Source organism: Oreochromis niloticus, linkage group LG7, assembly GCF_001858045.2.
Source record: "Oreochromis niloticus isolate F11D_XX linkage group LG7, O_niloticus_UMD_NMBU, whole genome shotgun sequence".
Lineage (NCBI taxonomy): Eukaryota > Metazoa > Chordata > Actinopteri > Cichliformes > Cichlidae > Oreochromis > Oreochromis niloticus.
Window position 1 is genome coordinate 60,560,596 of NC_031972.2, and position 23,545 is coordinate 60,584,140.

The window sequence follows — 23,545 nt, forward strand, 5'->3', positions numbered from 1 at the left end:
TGCAGTTATGTGTTGGCAAAGACACTAAAAAGAAATCAGAATGCCTCAGCAGGTTTTACTTTATAATAACAAGTTAAAGTACTATAATAATAATCAGAAAGTCAGTTCTGTGTGCATCAGGGTAGCTTATTAAAAAAGCTCCTTCATCTCTTTAAATGGAAAAGCTTTTGGCCCCACATCAATAAGGGATTTTGCAAACTAGGTGTGTTATCCTGCCAAATGCAGCATGGTGCATTTTAATGTGGACCACTATGCAGCACAGGTTTATGTTACATTAATTGTACAATGCAGTCATCGTCCAATCCTAGTTGTGTGATGAAGTTATTGTTGGAGCTTGTGATTGTTTTTAAAATGCCAAGTCGTTGCCACTGACAAATAAACTGAAGTTTTATTAGCTAACACCAGGGTTCACTGTTGCTCCAAGCTGCTGCCCAGTGCAGAAAGTACTGCAACTAAAATGTAAATGCCACCAGTTTAGGTTAATTACAATCAGCCATTTTTTGTGACACTGAACCCTAAAGCGTAAAGTTATTTGCACCAACCTTATTTTTTGTCAGCCTTACATTTCTTTCACTAGCCTACATTGTTACTGTAAATGCACGTTAATCGCTGTTACTCCAAAGTAAAGAATACTTCTACAGTGTATCGCTCGGTGTTCCTTTATTTAATGTATTCATGCAGATCCTGCAGAGCCGTGATGGATCATGGGAAGGGTAAAAAACTAAACGCAGAAACTAACGTTAGACCCTGAGAGATCCTAGATAATGACCTTGAAAGTAATTCCGATCTTTTCAACGAGTTCTCCTCCAGAGGAACAGAGAAGGATACATTATGCATGCAATCTATTATTAATGGTCTTGAGTCATGTTACGATCAGACATGGGCCCTCAGAAAATAACTGAAAAGTCTGTGCCTCTGGCGGGTTTGTCCTCTAAACACGGTTACATAAAAGCAGTTGCTTTTATATTAAAATATATATTATTCAGTGCAATTTCTGTCTTTTGTCTGACTGGTCATTTTACAGGATGTGCGGTTCAAGAGTTTTGGGGAAGCAAACTTTTATAAGGAGTAGACGACAGAAAGGGGGAAAATGAGCGGAGTACTCGTGTCCTTTACTGTTTGTATTCATATTAACAATCTTTATCAGGAGCTATATCGATGGGGTTTTTTTTTATTGATCCAATTAAAACACTTTGCTGATTCTTCCCGAGAGTCCATTGGTTGACAGCTGCGCTCGGTTTTCTCCGGTCCCGCCTCCATCTGTCAGCCTCTGCGCTTGAACAGCACTGTGTGACTGTTGATGCACTGTAGGGAGATACTACTCTTAACTTTATGCCTGCATGGACAGTTCCAAAAGAAAGCAAAAGAAAAGGAAAAGAATAAAAGATTTCAGTTGACAAGCTCGTGGATGGTGCTTGTGTATCCACACTGCTTCTTCGTCGGTATTTTCCCCCACTTTTTCCAAGCCCTCTTTTTACAGTATGAAGCGCAGTTATGGCAAGGAGTAGCAAGTCAGTAGCAAGGACCCTGGAGGATTTGACGCTAGACTCGGGTTATGGTGGAGCCGCCGACTCCTTCAGGTCTTCCAGTGCGTCGCTGTGCTGCTCAGAGGCACATGGAGGGAATTACTGGCATTTAACCGACTCGATGCACAGTCGACACAACAGTCTGGACACTGTTAACACGGTCCTGGTCGAAGACGCCGAGATCCTGGAGTGCACCGGGCAATGCGCTAAACTACCCGAGCTTGAGGATGTGCCGTGGAGCCTCGGGGAAGTGGCGAGCGCTCTGAGCAAGGACGAGGAGATGAGCCTGCCGACACCACAGCAGGACGTCCTGCACAGGCTCTCGGTTCTGGTCAGCCGGGCCCTGGTCAGGGTCGCCAAGGAGGCGCAGCGCTTGAGTTTGCGCTACGCCAAATGTACCAAATATGAGATCCAAAGTGCCATAAAGATGGTCCTGGCGTGGACCGTGTCGATGAACTGCATCAGCGGGGGCCTCAGTGCGTTGTCACTGTACAATATGAGCACAGAGGACGACAAGTTCACCCGCGGCAAGTCGGCGCGATGCGGACTCATCTTTAACGTGGGGAAGTTCTTCAGGTGGATGGTCGATAGCAGGGTAGCAGTCAGGATCCATGAGCACGCGGCGATCTACCTGGCCGCGTGCATGGAAAACCTCTTCCGCGATGTGTACGCGCGGGTGCTGCGCAGTGCGCTGCTGGAGCGGGATAACGGGATACCCAAGTTTACCGTGGAGACCCTGGAGCAGGCCGTTAACAGTGATGCAGAGATATGGGGCTCTTTGCAACCCTGGCAACACCTGATCTGCGGGAAGAATGCAAATGGTAAGTTAAGGATAAAGCAGGTCACTTCAACAAGAACCCCCTCTCCACTTTGCATTCATATATGTACACATTTTAAATTATGTCACTTGCAGAGTTACTTCTCTCTCCTCACAGTAGGTTTTAAAATCAATAACAGACTCTACACATGTCAGAACATTGAAGATTTATATAAATAAGTAGGCTTCATTCTCTCAGATTCACTTTCTGCAGGATTCCTGCAGCTCCTGCCTCCTCAAAGAACTGTGAAACTTTAAATGACATGAGGAAGGGATTCCTGCAGCTAGAATAGTGCTTTCCAAGAGTGCAGTCGCTGCAAGCAATTGAACACTGACCGAGTTGGTCTTCATGTGAAACTGTGATCCCCTTTTGTCCAGATTGCCTCGTTTGTCCTCTGTGCAAAGTTAGACTGGAGCTGCTGTTCTCTCATATCCTTCTCATACTGTATGTGGCTGTTTTGTTCAAAATGGGTGAGCACAGCATCCCTGGGTTTAGTTATTCACTCTGAGGGCTTTCAGTAAAGGGGGCTCTGCCTGCAGTGATGCTATGCAGAGATGAGTTTCTGTTCTTTTGACCCAGAGGGAGGATATTTATTTTCTGGGTATAGCAGCTGATTCTATTACAGAGTACCCAGACTTTTCAAGTGTTAATAATACTTTTTGTCTGGTGTCTTTGAACATATCTGAATTCAAAGGACAAGTCTAATAGTATTCTGACTTCACTGCCTTTTAACCATCAATACATCCGTAACCACTCTAAGACATTCTTGCCCCTGTTTTGATGGATGTTGTAAAAGCGCTGCTGTGACTCCTCTTGCAACAGGTTTACGTAATAAAAAAGGCCCTGGGGACGTATGTGCTGTTGTGCATTATTCAGAGTGATGCAAATAAAACTGAGTTATAGAAAGAGAGGGAGAATGAGAGACAGAGAGAGAAAGTTAGAAAGACTCTGTGACTGTATTGATGAATCACCCACAGAAGAGAATAGTACTTCATTTTACTGTGCCTCGTGTTTTAAGTGCATGTCAGTTGGTTTGCAATTTCCTTGCTTATTTGTTCACAGTAGTACAGGATTGTAGTTATTTAGTGAGACTCGTTTAGAGACAGGTGACAAATTAAAAGCGCTATACAAATACAGGCCATTTACCATTTACTAGAAAAACAAAGTACCTTAGTATGGTGTAAGGCAGGGGTGGGCAATTCCAGGCCCCGAGGGCCGGTGTCCCTGCAGGTTTTAGATCTCACCTTGGGTCAACACACCTGAATCACATGATTAGTTCGTTACCAGCCCTCTGGAGAACATCAGGACATGTTGAGGAGATAATTTAGCCATTTAAATCAGCTGTGTTGGTTCAAGGACACATGTAAAACCTGCAGGGACACCGGCCCTCGGTGCCCACCCCTGGTGTAAGGCCACCATGTGCCACAAGAACAGCTTCACTGTACCTGGTTCTCCAGTTTTCTTGGAACTCTGCTTTAGGACTGAAACATCATTCTTCCACCATTCCCTCATTTGGTGTTTTGATTATCTAACGTGTTTAGAATCTTCCATAAATGTTCAGTTGTATGGTTATGAGGTGACTGCAAAGGCCATAGCAAACGATTCACATTTTCATACTCATCAAACCATTCGATGACCCTATGTGATCTATGGATAGGGGCGCTATCATCCTGGAAAAGAGCGCTCACCTTAAAGATAATTTTCGGTGTAGGGGTCAAGCATTCAGGCCTGCCACACACGCTCTCACTCACTTGTCAAGAACACAATGAAGGATAATTCATCTGGATGTGGCCACATCTCTGTAGACCAGTGCCTAAGCTTTTTTTGCACCACTGAACTGTCAAATGTGCATTCATCTTTGTAATGAGAGGTTTATACACTGCAACCCATCTAATATCCCTCTATGTAATTGTCGGGGCTGTTCTCACTGACAGTCTGATCACGTCCTGCACACATATTCTCAGTCACCTGAGGAAGAGATCTTCTGCTTTCATTCTGCTACACATCACAAGCATCATGTTTATCACATATGTTCTATGTTCAACTCTAATTACTGATGTCTTTCTGATAGATGTAATGCAGACTGAATTTCTTAATGAAACTCTAGCCAGTTGGGTATTGTTTGTGTCTCCTGCCATCTGTGCCCCCTCTTAAAGTCCCTTAGTTTTTTTTTTCTTATGCTATCTTGACACAGAATCAGCAGTGCTCAGCAGTATTATACATGCTACATTGCATGATTGGATGATAATTGCTTAATTGTACCATGTAGTGCACCTGTGTGGAAGCATCTGCATTTTTGCTGTGTTTATCTACCGGTACTCATTTATAAAAGCTTTTTTGTATAGCGTGTGCATTTATTCGTAGTGATTGCAACACACACTGAACGTACACATGCAATAATGCCAGAATCGCCACATACAATTAAAAGTACCACAATAGAACGTCAGAACTTAGCATATGAAGACAAAGTGCACAGTACTAAATACAAGGATTCACTCAGTAGGCACACTCAGGCCACTTAGCATGCGGTGAGGCTCCAGCTGTGGAAGAGGTGTGATGAGTGCTGACCGGTGTATCGGATAAGTGAATTGGATAAGATGCAAATAAAATATCTGGAGCATATGGAATATTGACATAAAGCTCAAGGCTAGGAAAATAACGTAGTGAATGAAATCATGTAATACAGTGTAATATAGCATTTAGTTACAGGGTTAGGTAGTAATTATTAAACCACTAGCATAAAAATAAACATCAAAACACTAAAAATCAGTATTTTAGATATGAATGTTTGAAAGGGTTTACAGCTTTACAGAGCTTATTGGTTCACCTATCTTTATTAGTGCCATTTTTTGTCAGTTTTCAGAAAGTTTCTAGAACTTTGATTGCACTCCACCGGCCTTAACACCTCAGCAGATACATGTTAGTGACAAGCTAATGAACACAGTGAATCATTTAACAGCTTTTAGAGGCAAAAGCAGTTTTAAAAGGAGAGTAAGAGTACACCTACAATGAGGAGGTGGCAGGAAATTTGACTCCAAAATGAAGACGTATTTCTGTATCTACAAGATAAGAACTTGTTAGAGAACAGTTGCCTAAGAGGTGATAATATAACAGAGTTCAAAAGTTCATCCCTTACCACATTTTCTGTTCTAATGGCAAGACCTGTAAACCTTAAAGCATCCTACAGAGACAGAGAAAGCTGAAACACAACATCATTTGTTTTCTTCCTACTAAAACCAAACAGCCATCCAGTCTGAGGGTGGTTTGACCTTACTGGAGTCGCTGCCTGCCAAACTGAACTTCTATATCGCTCTATCCATTCTGTCTGTCTTACTCAGCCAAGTGGGAGTAATTTAGGTGATTTATCCATATTATGCTAAAGCTAGTGACCCAGCTTCTTGAAGAGGGCTTTATGAATATCTTTATTGCATCTCTTGAGCCAAAGCTTATTTCCATTTCTTTGTTGTCACAAATTCAATAAGGTGTTTTCCTTTTTTTAACATTTAGGTTCAAATACCTTAATAATTTGAAAAGTCATTTTTAGAAGGGGGCTTCAATTTCACAGCAGCATATAAAAGCTACACATTTTGCTTTCTTGCAGCCAGATATATGAAAGGCCTGCTTGACATCTATATAGTCAGTTTTAAACTTTGTCTAAAATCTCATATATATATATACATATCCATATATATCTATATATATATGAAAAAAAAATTCCCCACTCGCCCCTCCGGGTGGTCTATCCTTCAAGTTCGGGTCCTCTACCAGAGGCCTGGGAGCTTGAGGGTCCTGCGCAGTATCTTAGCTTTTCATAGGACTGTGCTCTTCTGGACAGAGATCTCCGATATTGTTCCTGGGATCGGTTGGAGCCACTCGCCTAGCTTGGGAGTCACCGCACCTAGTGCTCCGATTACCACTGGGACTACTGTTACCTCCTCCTTCCACATCTTCTCGAGCTCTTCTCTGAGCCCTTGGTATTTCTCAAGCTTCTCGTGTTCCTTCTTTCTGATGTTGCTGTCATTCGGAACCACTACATCTATCACTACGGCCGTCTTCTTCTGTTTGTCTACCACCGCTATGTCCAGTTGGTTAGCCACCACCAGTTTGTCCGTCTGTATCTGGAAGTTCCACATGATCTCAGCTCGGTCATTCTTCACCATCCTTGGGGGCGTCTCCCATTTTGACCTCGGGACGTCCAGGAACAGCTAAGATACTGCGCAGGGCCCTCAAGCTCCCAGGCCCAGGCCTCTGCTAGAGAACTCAAACATATATGTACACATATTCATCGAGATCTCAGGGCCTCCTCTCACCATGTGTGGCTGTGTGTTATTTGCATTTGCAGGTGGGTGTTGGGTTTCCCTGCTTCAGCTGTGGTATCCTGTCAGAACAGGAAACTATTCTATATGGTGGGATATTTCTTATGGCTCCCACTAGAGCTGGGACACAGTGATTCTTTGATTACCTTAATGACGTGTGCATGTCAGAAAGTGTCTAGTGGAACGTGATATCCACCGCGCAGGGATATCTTCCACCCTGGGGACCAGTTTGTAACCACACTTTATGTGTGAGATGACTTTCAAGTCTGGGCAAATCTTATTTGGTTTTTCAAAGGAAAGTTTCACCCTAAAGACATTTAAAGAGTTGTTGTTAGTGCACCTTGATATACTTGATCTGCTTTATTTGTATATTAGTGGCATTTCTCTTACTCTTACTCAAATAATTATTAATGGCATACAAACTGGACCAAGTATTCATAACCTCATGGCTAAATAGCAACAGCAGCTTTTTGTGTTTGAAAGGGGCTACTCTTTACTGTGTTTATATAAATGTCTTTAAGGTCATTTCTTTGGTTTAATGGGTGGCAACTGTCAATGCTGTGGAAATAGAGTAGTCGAGCAATTACAGCCGACAATGAAACAGATTTTGGTGCAAAGCAGAAAACAATGCAAGAGTACTGTGCTTATTTTATAGATTTCCAGTAGCCCGACTTCAAAAACGGTAATAGGTGATAACATTAGGGGTGTTGTCTTACAGCTGAATCTACTTCTACTTTATAAGCATGATTATGTAATTGATTAATAACAAACAGACTTTTTATACATTCAGCTAATGATTACTTAATGATCTTAACAGATGGAAAAAGACAGAACATCTTCTTGTGGTTAGTATATAGAGTAACCAGAGATGCAAAATGATGTAACATTGGATTTATCAACAGAAATTCAATGCAGCAACACCTTGCATCTTTGTGGAAGTGTTGCCAGGTGCTTGGGAAATACAACACTCTTGAGAGGTAATTTGAGATCTTTTGAACAACAGGCGTGCTGTTCTGTGGTATTGTTCTGTATTCATCCCTACTTTTTCTTCCATGATTAAAAAAATAAAAAAAACCCTTTGTACTAACCAATGCACACTGTTTTTAATCACACCAAAAATAATACAACTTTCACAGTAGGGTATGCTGGAAAAATGTGTGAAATCACCAACTGAAAAGACAGAAAAAAGGGGTGTACAAAAAAAGTAAATTACGGCACTGAAGCACACCCCTTGGAGAGCATTCTGCCATTACATTGTGAAGTGCATAACAGAGGTGGGGGTTTCCTTTTAAAGTCTTAACAGCAGACCCTTCACTTAAAATTTAACATTTACATTTGCAAAATTTTGGTCATCACGCGAGACAAGCAGCTGTCCAGTCGCTGAGTCTACAGTATGTGTGCTGTTGTAACAAGAATGCTTTATTGCCGTACGTTCAGATGTTTTAATTACGTTGGATCTCATTGCTGAAGTGCAAGAGCACTGGTCCAGCTACATTCCAGGTTTTTTGTTTCTTATTCACTTGCTGGTGTTGTTGTGCGAGGCTGGTGCCTGGTGCACATGTGTGTGTGGCGAAGGCAGGGAGACAGGAATGACTGCGGTTAGCAGCCGTACCACTCTGTACTGGTGGAGACCAGTCCCCATTATGTCTGGAAGTAAGATATAATATATCTGTACTAGGGAAACCCTGACACAGCAGCATAGACTTGGTCATGTAAGGCAGCAACAGACACTGGCAAGGATTGAAACACACGCTCAAAGAGCCACACATGGCCAGGGGTAGATCTGGTTTTAATTGCAAGTTTTTGGGAGGGAAGGAGGAATGCTGATGTGACATGGTGTCTGGCACAATGAAGGGGAGCTTCAGCCAAGTTAGCTTCAGTTGATTAAGAGGAGACAAGTGATAAAATGTAGTTAATTCTGTACCCAGCTGGCGGTGCCTGCAATGGGCTGTGCATCATTTTTTTTGTTCTTTAGCAGCCATCCTTTTTTCTTATGCACTTCACTGGATTGTTTAAACTTTCCATTGCCCGTGCATGCGTGTGTGTGTGTGTGTGTGTGTGTGTGTGTGTGTGTGTGTGTGTGTGTGCGCGCGCGTACATATGTGTGTTGGTACATTCGGCTGGTGGGCCGCTATTAAAGTCAGTCACTGCACACTGAAAAGGAGACACACAAAAAATAATCGTAATAGTGTTAATGTTGTCCCCTATGACTTTTCAATGATGAATTGATGAAACTGCGCCTTGTTATTGTTATTTTTTTCTGGAGAACAAGAGCAGAACAGAACAATACAATCTCCTCCAAAATAATCAATATTTATGAAAAATCACTTCAAGGGTAAAACCCCCTGAGCCACTGAGTGATGTCATCTAAGAAAACACTACTGGAGCTGCGGCAGCATTGACTAATTTAGCTCATTTTTATGCTTGACCTTTCATACCAAAAAGAGATTTACTCCATTACGGCCCTGGCAGTGTTAACCCAGAAAGTGTGCACTTATTGCTATAAACTCACTCAGCATAATGTTTTTAGTTTCATGTTTACTGCCCATGCAAGAGCTATGCTATTTTTTCATGCCTGGATGACATTATCAAGGGAGCTTTAGCCGTTTTATTTCTGTCTTTGGGGTAAATTTGTTTCCCTCTGGACCAAATTGTCTGAGTGTTTTTTAGTAGGTTTTCCCAAAGCACAGATGGAAAGTTTACCTTTTGCAGTGTAGACACTAAAAATATGCCACTGCTGCACAAGAATAGTTTGATAATTACTCTGCATCCAGTAAAGCTGTGGCTAAGAATGAATTGTTCAAGATGTCGACTTTGGAAGAAAAGCAATGAGAGAGGAAGAGGCACAGATGGCAGGGATCAAAACAGGAAAATCCATAAGAGAAGCTGTGGGTGACAGATGAGACCTATACAAGCAATGTCTCCTTCTTATTATAGTAGGAAGAAAAGTCTGAGCAAACAAGTACCAGCAAGTGGATTAGCTAAGGTGAAGCATCAGTATCTATTACATTTTTTTTGCAGCTCTGAATTCCTTTTGTTGTATAGAGGGAAATGATCCTATTTAAGTAACATCCAGTCTGGCTGGAAAATATGAAGAAAATACTGGTAAACAAGCTTTGAACTTGTTTTCCCTCTTTGATGTGAGCCGAGCAAAACTCAAAGAAATTGTCTTGTCACTGGTAGAAAAAGTGATATGTGTGTTAAAGACAGCTGCATGTCAGGACATACCGGGGCATTTCCAGATTCACAGTTGGTGAACTGTGAGCCAAATTCCAAGATATTTACATAAACAGATTCATGCATGCATCTCACACACACAAATACACACATACAACACTTCCATCGTCTCCCATCAGATAAATGCTGCGATCAGCAGAGCGTGCTTTCGGCTAACATAATGCGCCATCCCGTGTTATGAGCAGCACCAGTAACGAGCCTCGCTGTGCTAATACATTTAGGTCTGTATCATCTAACCTGTTGTCGTTTGATCACAGTGAGACAAAGATGAGAGGCAGCAAATGTTGCAGATCATTTCATTGTGAGAAATCCATTTCCAGTGACAGGTAGCTTCCTCTAGATGGGTGTGGTTAATGTTTAGCTGATAATATTAAAGACAGTTCAGCCATGCAGAAAAAGTCAGTTAGTTTATTCGCTCAGAGGACCTAGTGACACCTGTTTAACAAATGCTTAGATGATTCCTTTGATTTAAACACACACACTCACAGATAAACACCCAGTTTTTCTACTACCTCCCCCACTCATGACACTTTGTGTTGTTTCCCACTAAATGTCAGAACTGTAAATAAAGATGGAAAAAAATGGGACTGGTGTTTATTCTCTTTTGTCTTGGAAGTTAGATGAAAGCGTCACATAATAACAGAAAAGGAAAGGAGCTTTGCCTGCCTGTCTAAGGAAACCACATTCACATATTAGCAATTTTAAAGCTTGCTTAGTAACAAAAACTGTGTATTATTGTAGGGTCTACCTTATTAAATAAAGCACCTTGAGGCCACTGTTGTTGTGATTTGGTGTATATAAATAAAATTGAATTGAATGGAATAAAATAGGTTGGCTGTGTTTTCACTTATGCTTGACATTCCTAAGTTGTAGTCTGGATAGCAAAACAAACAAAAGAACCAACATAAAACCACTTGTATCCTTTCAGAATAAATTATCTTATTGTATCCCCCAAAGTTTTCAGTGTCCTGAACATTTACTAGGGATTAGTCATAGTGGACACACTTTTGCGGTCACTGAGTCATTAGGGTAAAACTGTGAGTTTGATTTTAGAATTAGCATAATAACAGTATTCTGACCCTTGATAACAAAAAACTAAGCTGCAAAGTTGGAAATTTTCTGCTCCTGTGAAAGAGGAAATACACAAGACGCCACATGTTAGCAACACAGATGCTTGTTTTTATTTACATGTTAGCAACACTGATGCTTGTTTTTATTTACACTTTTTCATATATATAATTTTTAGCTTAAGTTTTGATTGGTCAGAACCAATTATAAAAACAAAGCAGGTATAATTCCACTGTAAAAGCACTGGATACAACTCAACAAGCCTTTTTCTGAACTGCAAGATTTGTTATGTAATATTTGAGGCCAAAGGGTCATATTGGATTATACTTTTTCCCCTTGGTTATCCATTTCTGTAACTTCGGTCTGTATTGGACTGATACTGAAAATTAGTTTTGAATCAGTACGTCACATGCGCACTCTGCTGGGTTAAACACTTTAAAGGTTCCACACTGATTTGCACCAGTTGTTGTGTAAGAACTGAACTTTGCATGCTGATAGTAGTTTGGTATCAAAATGAAGTGGGACCCTTAAAATCTGAGGAAACAACCAAACCTGATTACATCAACCTCAAAATGTCCACTTTCAATCAACCTGCTTCACTGGCAGTACTTGTAAATCAGTGATTGTTTTTCTAGCATTTCTTAGACTTAAACTCTGCGATCACCTGCGTGGGTCTTAATTCAGTTCAATTCAATTTTATTTATATAGCACCAAATTACAACAACAGTCATCTGAAGGCGGTTTATATTATAAGGTAAAGACCTAAAATAATAGAGAGAAAAGCCCAACAATAGAGAAGGATGCCTATCTTCTAATCTTCTATGAACAGATTAGGTAGAAATGTAACTTTCTGGGGAAATAACACACTGGACTATATGTTTGCAACAAAACATCGTTTCAGCTTTGAAGCATGGTAGAGGGAGTTTAATGTTTTGTGGCTCTCTGTACCTTCAACAGTGCTTTCCAATTACTGCAGTAACTCGGAATTCCAACCAAATCAAGAAATTTTACTTAGGAGAGGTTAAACAGAATGACAAGACAATAATTAAAAGCACAGAAGTAAGTCAACAATAGAATGATTGTTAGTTTGATGTTGTGGTATAATCTGATCAGTTAATGACCTGAAGAACTCTTTAATCAAGCTGCTTATTGTCCTTGACGATATATTTCCCTTTTGTTTGTATTTTTCTTTGTATGTACTGACTCTATTGTACTTTTTAGTCATTTTTCAATGAAGTGTGTACAGTCGCCTTTGAGCAATGAAATGACTACAAGAGAGCTACATATTAGCTTAGTAGTCCTCAAACAGGCAGGAGATTTGCTGATACAGTACTGATTCTTTCTGCTGGACCAGTATCCTATTACCACCCATTTGAGCTCATACCATTGACCTTCAGAGTATGCGTGTGTCACTGCACATACTGTCAATGTATGCCTGTTTGCACAAAGTGAATGCACTGTTTCTCATTCTGGTTTTCTCTGTGAAATTGCCTCAATCATAGTATGTGGCGTAAAAGAGTTATCCAGCTGATTGTCCTAGGCCTAATCAAGATGTGAATGAACTGATGTCTTCTACTTGTCTGTCCTCACTTATTTCTCTGTCTTTTATCCTTTTGTCTCATTTATGCCTCTGCCCGATTTCTCATTCTCTCTGTTTTGCTTCTTCAATTTCCCCTGTCTGTTTCAGTCCAGCTTTCTCATTCAGTGCAGAGTTTGTGTGATAACAAATCACACAAACTCTGCCACTGCCTAGAAGGAGAACTGGTGCCGAGCTGAGGTAACCTTGTCCCGTCCTACATATCTGGCAGGGCTCTTATAGTTCTGTCAATGTAGACATGGAAGGCCCCATTGGGGAGCCCGGGGTGAGCACACGCTACACATGCAGACATATGTGTCTGAACCGTGACAGATCTCCTCCAAATTGAACTGCAGTCTGTAACTATAGTCTGTACTGTGGAGTGGAGTGGATGGTGGTATGTGTTGGTGATGTAAGCGAATTGGAAAAGTGTCAGACATCAACAACAAAATAAGCTCCACACATACAGCACCAAACAGTTGGTTTTTGCTCGAAATGTGTTGAACATCTTTTTAGTCCTTCAGTCCAGCTGAATGAGTTTGCTCAACCCCCGACTGAACCAGCAACATGTGGTACAGATTACCACAGGAGAAGGTACATGTCGATTTTGCTCATGACATTTTTTATTACTAACATATGCTGGTTCCTGCTTTACTCCCACAGCATTGTCAAAGCGGATCAGAGACTGGCAGAACAACCACAGTGAAAAGACAGATGCCAACAGTGACTGTAATGTCTACTCTTTTCTAAAAAAAAAATTAAAGAAAGAAACACTGAAAGTCCACACTGTAGCTTTTGTTATAGCCGGCATTAGCAGTGAATAGTACCTAAACCCATATGATAAATATAGCTGGGCACTAATGTGTCTAAGTCAGAGTTCTGCGCATTGTAATCATCATTCCTCTAACTTTCCCGTGGATAAATTATTTTCATTGCCATGTTATGCTCCGCTAAACCCACTTTGTCCCATTTTCAAAAACTTTAGAGAAATTGGTAATTAATGACACACTTATGTAACGGCTACACATGAAGTAGATCTTTCAGAAATGTCTGTGACAAATGGATTTAGACAAAGACTTCAAGTAAAATACTGCGAAAGGGTTAAATATCATTTTTTAACCCCTTTTTGACAGCCTCTTTGCAGTTCAGCTTTATGTCTTCTTAGCCATATAAAACAGTGCAACACAAGACAGTTTGTGTTTATACACTCACCAAATTATTATCTTTTACAATACGCACTCACGTGAGAAACTATAAATATGTCTTTGGGTTAGAGTCAGTTTAAAGCAGCTGTTGATTGTGTCGTTTAATACTGCCTACTTCCCAGTTAAGGAGTTCAGTGTAATAGAATTCATTGTGAACTTATCGACAAAGTGTAGAAACACTTTCAGACGATACTCAGCTCATTTTCCCTGCACCACTAATTACGTCATTGCTCACAGCTAAAACCTGACAGAACATCTGCTAAAAAAAATTAATGTGGCATGCTTTTTTTATTATACTGAGTGTGTTTTCTCCATTAATTCTGCGCCATGGTTTTTCCTTTGTTGAAATACATGATGGTATGTATTCATATGTTAATAACATTTATTATTTGGACAAAAAGTATTGGGCCACATCTCTTAATCTCTCACTTCAGTTGTTTTCGGTCCCATTGCCAAAGTTGTATAAAATCAAGCACCTGGCTATGCACTTTACAAACATTTGGGAAAGAATGGGTCGTTCTAAAGAGCTCATTTAATTCAAGTGTGGTGCTCTAAAAGGACGCATGCACAAGTCAGTCTGTGAAATGTATTTCCTCCTGGTATTATTGCAAAATGTTTAGAAACCACAGCAACTCAGCCACAAAGTGGCAGACCATCTAAAATCACAGAGCATGGGCAAGTAGTGCGTAAAAGTTGCCAGCATGGCTAAGTCAGTAACTACAGAGTTACAAGCTTCCTCTGGCATTAACATAGCGCCAAAACTGTGCACCAGGAGCTTCATGGTTTCTATGTCTGAACAGCTCCTTAATGTGTAATGTGTGGGTGACCCACTACTTTTGTCAGAATATTGTATTTGGTTAGCATCCAGTAGTTTTCATCAAGCATTGTGGGATACTTTGACTCCACTATCCACGGGGCATGCAGTCAGTTCAAGTAAGGTGAGCTGCTTTGAGCAGTTTAATCTCTACACAAATTAATAAAAATTAAAAGGTATAATGACAAGACAAAGTGTCTGACACAGTTGATGTCTTGTTTCAGTAAAAAGCTGTATAAAGGATAGTGTTTAAGTTTTAATAATACTGTAAATACTGCAGGTTAGCACTGTTCTCATAATCTGATGTTCAGGAATGAGCTAGTTAGAACGCACTTAAACACCATAATAACAACAATGGCGCTTCTGAGGTGCTGCTACAATCAGCTGTTGCTGCTTTTCAAACACAGTGTCTTGGCATGAAGCTTTAAACTTGCAAGTCATATAACTTGTTTCAGTGAAAAATACTGAAACATTTAAAGTAAACAGACATTTTTGTTAAGAGGGTTTTTGACCACCTTTAATAATTAAAACTAATTTCTGGCAAACACCCACACTGCTGCCACAGTACAATAGTGATAAAAAGCCACCAAAATGAGTCAACTTCATTATTATACTCTGTTGTTTTAGCTTAGCTGTTGTCGCTTGTTGGACAGACAGAGGTTGGGTGCAGTATCTGACTCACGGGATAGAAAGGAGTAAAGAGGATGACACGATGCTGCTGAGACAGGTGTGTCTGTCAGTTTTATAGCATGATGTTGTACCAGCTCTGATGCACACATTCACACATATGACTAGAAGTCTGTTTTACTTTTACCGACTAGAAGGCTGTTTACTTTCAGATTATCTCCAAACCTAATGAAAAATGCATGGATTGGGGAATTTTCACGATTTCCAAGAATCACATGACTATTTTGTATTTGAGCATCTGGAATTGAATCATCTTTGATGCCTCAGAGTTAAAGTATCTACACTTTCTTACTCATCTCATTTTGTAGCTGGAGGCTTCTGTTTTCTTATGGGAAATATCCCGAATGTGATAATTCAAACATTTTTTCATCCTCCGCTGGAAGAAATATGACATGGTTTATCCTGTATCTGATTACGAACATAAGACCTTTGTCATTGGGGTTGAAGGAGATTCATGCACCAGTTGCACCATTAGTTAGATCCCCATATACCGTCCCAAACATAAGTCTTCAATACAAGGTGTACACGAATGGAGGAATGTAGCCCCAAAGAGTTTTGAAATAAGGCTTACTGGCATACAAAGGCCCACCTCAGAAAATTTCAAAATCAGACTCCTTCTTCTTCCAGGATATAAATTATTGATGGTCTCCAGGCGATGATGACTGCAAAGCCGATTTCTGCTGGTGTAACCTTTTGCACACCTGCAGAACATATTGTGAATGAAGTGATAACTTCAGCCTGCTGCACTAGCACAAAGACCCCAAGCATAATTTATTTTCAAGCGTGTGCTGTGTACTTTGTGAGATCATACAGCGCTATTGAAGAGAGGGGGGAAGGAAGAGTAGTAGATAGAGGGCAGGGTATAAAAACACTGGGACCAAGGGCTCGAAAACAGAAGACTGCACATTTTGTATGTCAGATGACAGAGGGCTGAGTCGAGATCTGAAGTGAACTATTAGGGCTGACACTGCTGGCAGGGAAAGCTGCATCCATCCAATTTCGTCTCTTGCTTGCCTGTCAGTGGCTTGAACCAAGCAGTCTAAGCGCCATCAAAAACAGCGCAGCCACAGTGACAGTATAGTCCAGCACTCAAAAAAGATGCATGACAACTACTCAGAGAGGGAGGCAGGAGCTGCAGCAGTACAATGAACTACTGATGAATGGAGTTATTCAAAAGGAGACAGCTGGACGTATAAGAGGATGTCCTTTTATGTACCAGCTGTAATAACAACACCGCAAAGATTTGATGTTTATGTTTTTAATCTCAAACACGCTCCTACTGATAATGACCCCTAATTAGTAGGCTTCATATTCTATCAGTCCGTGTTTCTGCCTCACAACATTATGATACTGAGATCAAAACTGTGATACAGATGTCCGCAGTATCGTATCGTGGCTCCATTTTTCTGTACCGTGATGCCCATGTAGAGCTGTTAATGCTTTGGGATGGTGAAATGGTAATAATCTCTCTGGCAGCAAGTGAACTGGAATTGCTCTAAAGTAATAGAGATAATTTTTTGTTCATGATCCAATCATAACGGAGTGATCAGGCCTGTGGTAAAATTTGTAATCCATTCCTTCTAAAGAAAAAAATGAGGGATGAACTAAACCATGGTTTTGGAAAATTGTTACACCCCTAATCTGTGCTGCTCCTTTGCACTTTATAAATCGCCTGGTGTATACATTGAGTGCCTTACATAATTACACTGCATTTCTGTGCAGAAGTGAGATAAACTTAACAGCACTGCCAAATAATTTCTTTAAGCACCAGTGTTGTCTGGGCCTTTTTTATCTTGATGATGCGCTCTCACACCCAAACGCTCAGCACAGTTTTAAGTTTTAAGGCAAATTCCTCTGTAAAAAATGGGTTGCAGGCACTGGAGATAAAGACCCTGCCCTTTGGCCTCTGCTGCCACTTCTGGCTGTTTGATAACAAAAACAAAGGCAGAGAGAAAAAAGCTCCTCGGGGTTGACGAGTGATGTCGACCCCAGTGTGACCCTCTGTGGGGGCAAAGAGATTATCAGATAGACATCATAGTGTCTGTTTTAACTGGTGCAGCTGAGGATGCGATGCTTTATCTCGAACATCAGAAACCGAATACTCTGCTTCTTCGTGTTAAGCACACTGTATATAAGTAGCGCTGATTTTCAGACTGATTGTGGCTTTAATGGATAAAATGAAGCGGGATTCACGCTGATCAAAAAGAGTGGGAGCATTCTTCTTGTCATCTTTTGGAAATTGCAGTGAGAGAGTTTAATGCTATATACCGCTGTAGACCTACATATTTAGATTTAGCCTTGTGGGCTTATCCATGCCTTACAGTGACTGATTTGAGTGATAGCACAGCATATTGTTCTGAAGAAGAACATTCTCACCGCTGCTCTAATGTCAGAGCGTGTACTTGGATCAGTCAAGGATCTAAGTGTATACTATGATATGACTTTCTCCATGGACAAGGATTACTGCTGAAGATTCAAAAGAGATACGAGTTATTTGCATATTAATTCTGGCAGGATGAGAATCAGTCTATTTCTTTCTAAAGGCATATTGGATTTTAAGTTTGAGGGATAACTGACTTGCTTGTACCCAGATTCATGTTAAGCACAGATATTGTGAAGGTTACGAGCAAACGCGCGGAGATGGATGCTTGACAGAAAGGGTTATTTTATGTGTAATCGAAGTCGGGTAACCATGAGTGCATAATTTGTGTGCAGAGATTTGAAATGTGTCCCCTTTGTGATGCAGACTCATGCAAATAAATCATGTCTAACTTATCACATGAGGTCTGCCTCTCAAGGCCTGATTGTCAGCCGGAGAAAAATGAGAGCATTGCAAGGATGAGTTTGATCTGCTCAGAGACCTGGGACAGATAAATCTTTCAGTTACTTCCAGATGACAAAGTCACATTTTCAAGATTTTTTATTTCTTACCAGAAGTGTTGACATTTGGGATCAAGTAGATGGGTGTGATAAGCTTGCTGATAAGCACTTATATAGAGCAGCTAATGGTTTGAAATGATTGAAAGTCCTATTAAAATGTCTCCTCCTAGGAGTTAAAGGTCAAACAGTTATGACTTAAAGCAGAATTTGGATAGCTCAGTATATAACAGGTTTATATAGTATATAGATTCACACCTTCACATTGCTCTTCTGCCTCAAAGTTTTTATTTGTCTAAACAGACCAGTCATAATTTTTAGATTTATTGGGAAATGAGAGTTCAGCCTGTCATGTCATATTTGACTTCAGTTTCAGAAGTGTAAGAGCTCTAGTATGACTCATTGAAACTGTCAGAAAAGACTTGAAATCTAAGGCAAACTATTTATGCATCTCATCTTTGAAGCAAAACACTTTTGTTTTTTTAAGTGTCCACTGTTTTTGCATTTCTGAGTGATGTTGGATGTATGGATTTCCCTCCAAACCTCATAAAATTCACACATCATAAGTACAAATCATGACCAGAGGAGAAGTAACTCTAGATATATCTAGTGGATTCACTCTGCACCGCTGGCAGGGTCTCAGTGGAATTTAAACCTCATTAAGAAACCATGAAAATATGCTTTACTTTGAAAATCAAACCTACTATATTTCTCTACACATGGAAACTGCATAACACAGCTGGCACTCTGCTTTGCTGAACTCTTCTCATGTATTGCAGGCACATTGGAGCTACTCTGAGAAAAATTATGAGGTGGCAATAATACTTACTCTGTACCAAGGGGGCTGACTTCAACAGTCGAATTCAGTGGTAAAAAAACATCCTCAGTCTGTGTACAAGCCAGAAATTCTGCAGTTAATATCCTAAAAAAAGCAGTGTTAACCAAACAAACACACTCACAAAGGCCACTATTACACTGCCTGTGTTCTGTACTGTTACTTTGTATTTGCTGGAAATGTTAGCTTTTCTATATGAGGACTTTGTCTGGATCATTGAATGTGCTTTTGATTTGTAGTTGATGGCCCCGAAGCCCATAATGATGTGTCTTTAACAGCGTACAACAGCTCAACTCTGAGGGCCCAAAACCACTGCAGTGATATCACTATGGTGCAGCTCAGGATGAAGGAAGCTTTAAAAAACATGTTTTAATAAAAGCATGCCATATCATATTATCTGTTCTGTGTTTATGAAGTGAACTCCACTTAATTAGTCGATTCTGTCCTTGTAAGTAAACACAAGCTGCTCCTTCACAGTATCACTGCTGCCTGCAGGGGACATTTTCTCATTTCTAATCATTAATTGCTCATCTGCGTCTGAACTCGTATGGGTTTCACATGTTCACTTGGAGCTTTGCTAATAAAAAATTGCCCCATGACATCACAGCACAGTGCGCCTCTCCGGATCCATTTGGATGAGACAGCATACCGAACAGAAAGGACCCACATGCTTGAGTTGTGGTCATGTTGGTTTTGGGGTTTTTTGGCCCATGGTGTAATGAGGGAAGAATGGCAAAGATCCACATGAAGAAAGATTTGTCATGAGAACAACATTCAATGATCCACAAGCAAGAAGCCCCTCAAGCTTTGTGATGACAACATTAAATTTGCTCATACGGAGGTCTTTTATTTTTTTCTTTAGTGAGCTATTTAAGAAATGCATCTTATAGGAAAGTAAGATGAATTTCCTGTCCTTGATCATGCCCTTTGTGTGCATGAGATCAAGAGCGACTCATGACCCTTCCTGATCTGTTTGTAAGAGGAATATCGTGGCAACATAGGACAACAAGAAACTGCACAGACCCATCACTTATTTGTAATAGTTCTGCTTGAGAGAGAGATGATTTCTGACACTGTATTATTTAGCATTATAGGCACTCTTAGATTAATTGGCTCCCCTCATGTTTCATGTGAGATTATTTAGGGTCATATTAACATGCAGACACAAAACTGACATACATCTGCTTCAAAGCTGTTAAAAAAAGCAAATCTAAGAATATGTCGAGACCTATTCCAAATAAGAAATTGGAACATTTACTACAACAATGAGGTCAGGGACTAAATTGCTTGCCTGGCTACACTGATGATAGAAGGGGTGCTGATATAGCTCACCTGGTTGAGCAGGTGAATCATAAGCCTGTAGCAGAGCCTGGGTTTGAATCTTCCCTGATGCCATTCCCTGAGTGTCTTCCCTGCTCTCTCTCCCAGCTCTCCAAAAAGCACCCCAAAATAATAATGGTAGATGGGGAAAGGGACAAGGCCTGTGCTGATGACCGCAAAGTGAATTTTCTGTCTTACCTGTTGTGTTCTGCTAGTGTCAGGTTCCCCGAGGGGAAAGGAGATTAATATGTCATACTGTGTCTCTGATCCTTCTCCCTGTCTGCACTTTTTTAAAGTCTATGCTGTGTTACCTATCCCCATATCCTCAATTTGATTCAGCTTTTAGTAACAAGTGCAAAATTGCACTGAGGTAAGAGTACAAAAAAGCTGCATCACTCCTTTTCCACAAAAAAAGAAAGATGTTCTGTTAGCGCCATCTTCACACTGATAGAATCTTCTTTGTTGTGTCCTACGACACATGTTTCTAGAGAAAAGGCCTTATGAGACACTCGCCGTGCCTTAAGATAATGGAATAATCCATGTTTGTATGACCTTTGCACAAAATATAGAAAGCTAATCCGTTTCTGTTCTTTTCTTTTCTTATTGTGAACTTTAATCATCCTAAAATAATAATGTGACTACATTAAAAAACAAAGAAAAAAACAAATCAGTCCACGATCAGTAAAGTCAATCCTCCAACTCTTCAAATAGCTACACAGTGGTGTTTGATCAGCATGTGTGGGATCAATGAAGAATCGTCCCGTGAGTATTCAGCTGTGTGCGGATTTGCAAAATGATGACAGCGTACTGGCTATGTATGTCAGACTGACTCATTATTTGGGCTACACAGATTCAACACACAAGAACACAATATCAGGAACACAAAAGTCCAGTGCAATTTCATTTTGGCAACGTGCAGACACCAAAATTGGCATATGTTCACACACAGAATCTGTCACTAAACATAGCCACAAGAACCTTCATAGAGGCAGTATTTATTGTAGAGCTATTTTATTGCATTGCCTCATATTGTATTTGTTTTGTTTTTGGGTTGACTCCCCATGGAGGCAGCTGTTTATTTGTGGCAAGTGTCATTACAGATATATGGAACAGAGAAAGGGCTGAGAGAGATTTCCATGCTCTGCCTTTGTGCTAAGCTGAATGTCTACTGGCTATTTATCCTACATATGTAGCAATAATGGCATTGAATCCCAAAAGAGAAAAGGCAGAAGCATATTTCCCTCAATCATTTCCATTAATTGCATGGCTCCATTTTTTAAACTAAAATCCGTATTGTATTTTGTATTATATTAGATAGTGTATTGAAAAACCACTGTTAGCTGGAGCAACTTTTTTTCCATGACTATTTTTGTGTAATGTTTCCAAAATATCAGAACACAGAAATATACTATGTTTCCAATAAGTGCCCATATGGTGATTACAGTTTAGCTTCATACTTTGAGTGACCATCTCTGTTGAAACATGACTGTTATATGATGTAAAAATTTACATTCATGCCACATAAAACACAGAAGTAGCAAGAAGTACTTTTTCACTAAATATCCAAAATCATGCAGCGATGCTGAAGTATGATTTTTAAGAGAGAAGTCTTCCACCTGCTTCAAACACTTTCTGCAGTATCATAGCCTCTCTTCAACAGCCGAGGCCTGTGGGACATTTTCCCTTTTATATTTGGACAAGGACAAACAGGCTTTTCACACCTGAACACCTGCAGGTTAGAAACTGTACACACCTGCAGAGAAAATCAGCGTGTGACCTTTTGAACTATACTTCATTCTTCATTGCTGCTCTGGCGGTGTTGGTTCTTGTTGTCTTCACTTGGTCACATGGCAAGTGCGGGTTGGCAGGTGTTATGGTGTATCGGATATAACTCTCCCTGCTGAGGACCTTAGACAAACCACTCAATTAATTTTTGAGATGAAAAGTGAACCAGAGAAAAGTCATCCTCGCTCATTAACCGCTGTAGCTGTTAAATCTGCATTAGCATAATACTGTTGACTTTGGTGTGACAAGGACATTAACATTGTGACTTTTGTAAAGGTTGGATCAGGTTCCAAAAAGTGCAAACAGAATAACTTTGTGTTCACTGTAACTTCCATAAATGACAGCTTTGTCCTTTGTTTTTTGTTTTTTTGTCGAGAGATGTGGTTTTTCCCAAGGCCTATGCAGAAAGAGGGAGAGAGAAAAAAGGGGGGAAGGAGGGACTGTGCCCAGCAGTTTGCATGCTGTAGTCATTAGTTGGTGTGGTGGGAAGTTTTATTGCTTCCCACTTTTGTCAAGTCAATCCAACAATTTACTCTGCTGCACTCATTCCCTCTCCCCTGTCAATTTCATGTACAACTCTTTCTTCTGTGGACATTTCTGGTCAATCAGTGTAATGTTCTGGATGGGTGACCCAGTGGTCTGTCAGCCCTCCGGCTGAGGCTGCGCAATTCCTCGAGGCAACATGAGGGCGGGTGGAGTTCTTAACTGGATGGCTGCAGGCCAGTGGCTAGGATAACCTCCAGCAATTGATGTCATTGTGGCTTTTCTGGTATCAACGCCCTCTGGATGTATGCTCAGCCACGGTAGTTTGTTTCTGCAGGGCAACAGAAAGTAGAAACACCATCCGAGCATTTTTTCGAGGCTTCCTTTGTCCCTGTCTTCTTATTTTATCCCACATGTAGCCGCTGTTTTCTAAACACATGCAAAGCTAGATGGAAGAAAAAAAGCTGCATGAAGTCAAATGTGGACTGTGGACTTTAAAACACTGATTACAGGGGTTGACAACAAAGACCTATTTTGGTGCTGTAAAACTTGCTGACCTGGAGCTGATGGGGAACGATTGTGTTTCACATGCTCCTGCAGGCTGTTCTGCCCTGCTCACACAGGCCGGGGGCAGACACACTATCGCTTTTTCCAACCAAAGAGCACTGGCTACTGAGCCCCAACCTTCAGGATGTATTTTTGTCACTTCTGCATGTGGACTTGGACATCACAAGGTCATTGCAAGACACAGCAGAAGCCTTTTTACGGGTGATTGATAGTCACATCTTGGCAGGTTGTATCTCCACGATACGTCAGGGGAAGTGACTGTCAGTAGCTGGCTGTACTGTCTCCAGATCCTCTCAGGTCTATTGACTGTCAATCACTGTCTCCCTGTTTTCATTGATTTCCTCTCCACTCTTCCTATAGCCAACCCATCACTCCTCACAATGTGATCTAGCTCTTTCCTGGTTTAAATATGAGTCAGTGTCTAGAGTGAG

At 40.7% G+C, this 23,545-nt stretch overlaps 1 protein-coding gene across 2 annotated transcripts in view; it reads left to right on the top strand.

The window, feature by feature from the left end:
• The first annotated feature begins 1,247 nt into the window (after window positions 1-1,247).
• The window catches only part of btbd11b (BTB (POZ) domain containing 11b), a 62,135-nt gene continuing 39,837 nt past the window's right edge, over window positions 1,248-23,545 (top strand). Inside the window, exon 1 of one of the 2 annotated variants that reach the window (XM_005471072.4) lies at window positions 1,248-2,347. In XM_005471072.4, coding sequence (XP_005471129.1) covers window positions 1,495-2,347 — 853 coding nt within the window. In that variant the 5' untranslated portion in view covers window positions 1,248-1,494. The remainder of the gene's footprint in view (window positions 2,348-23,545) is intronic. The other variant, XM_003447071.5, reaches the window with a different exon arrangement.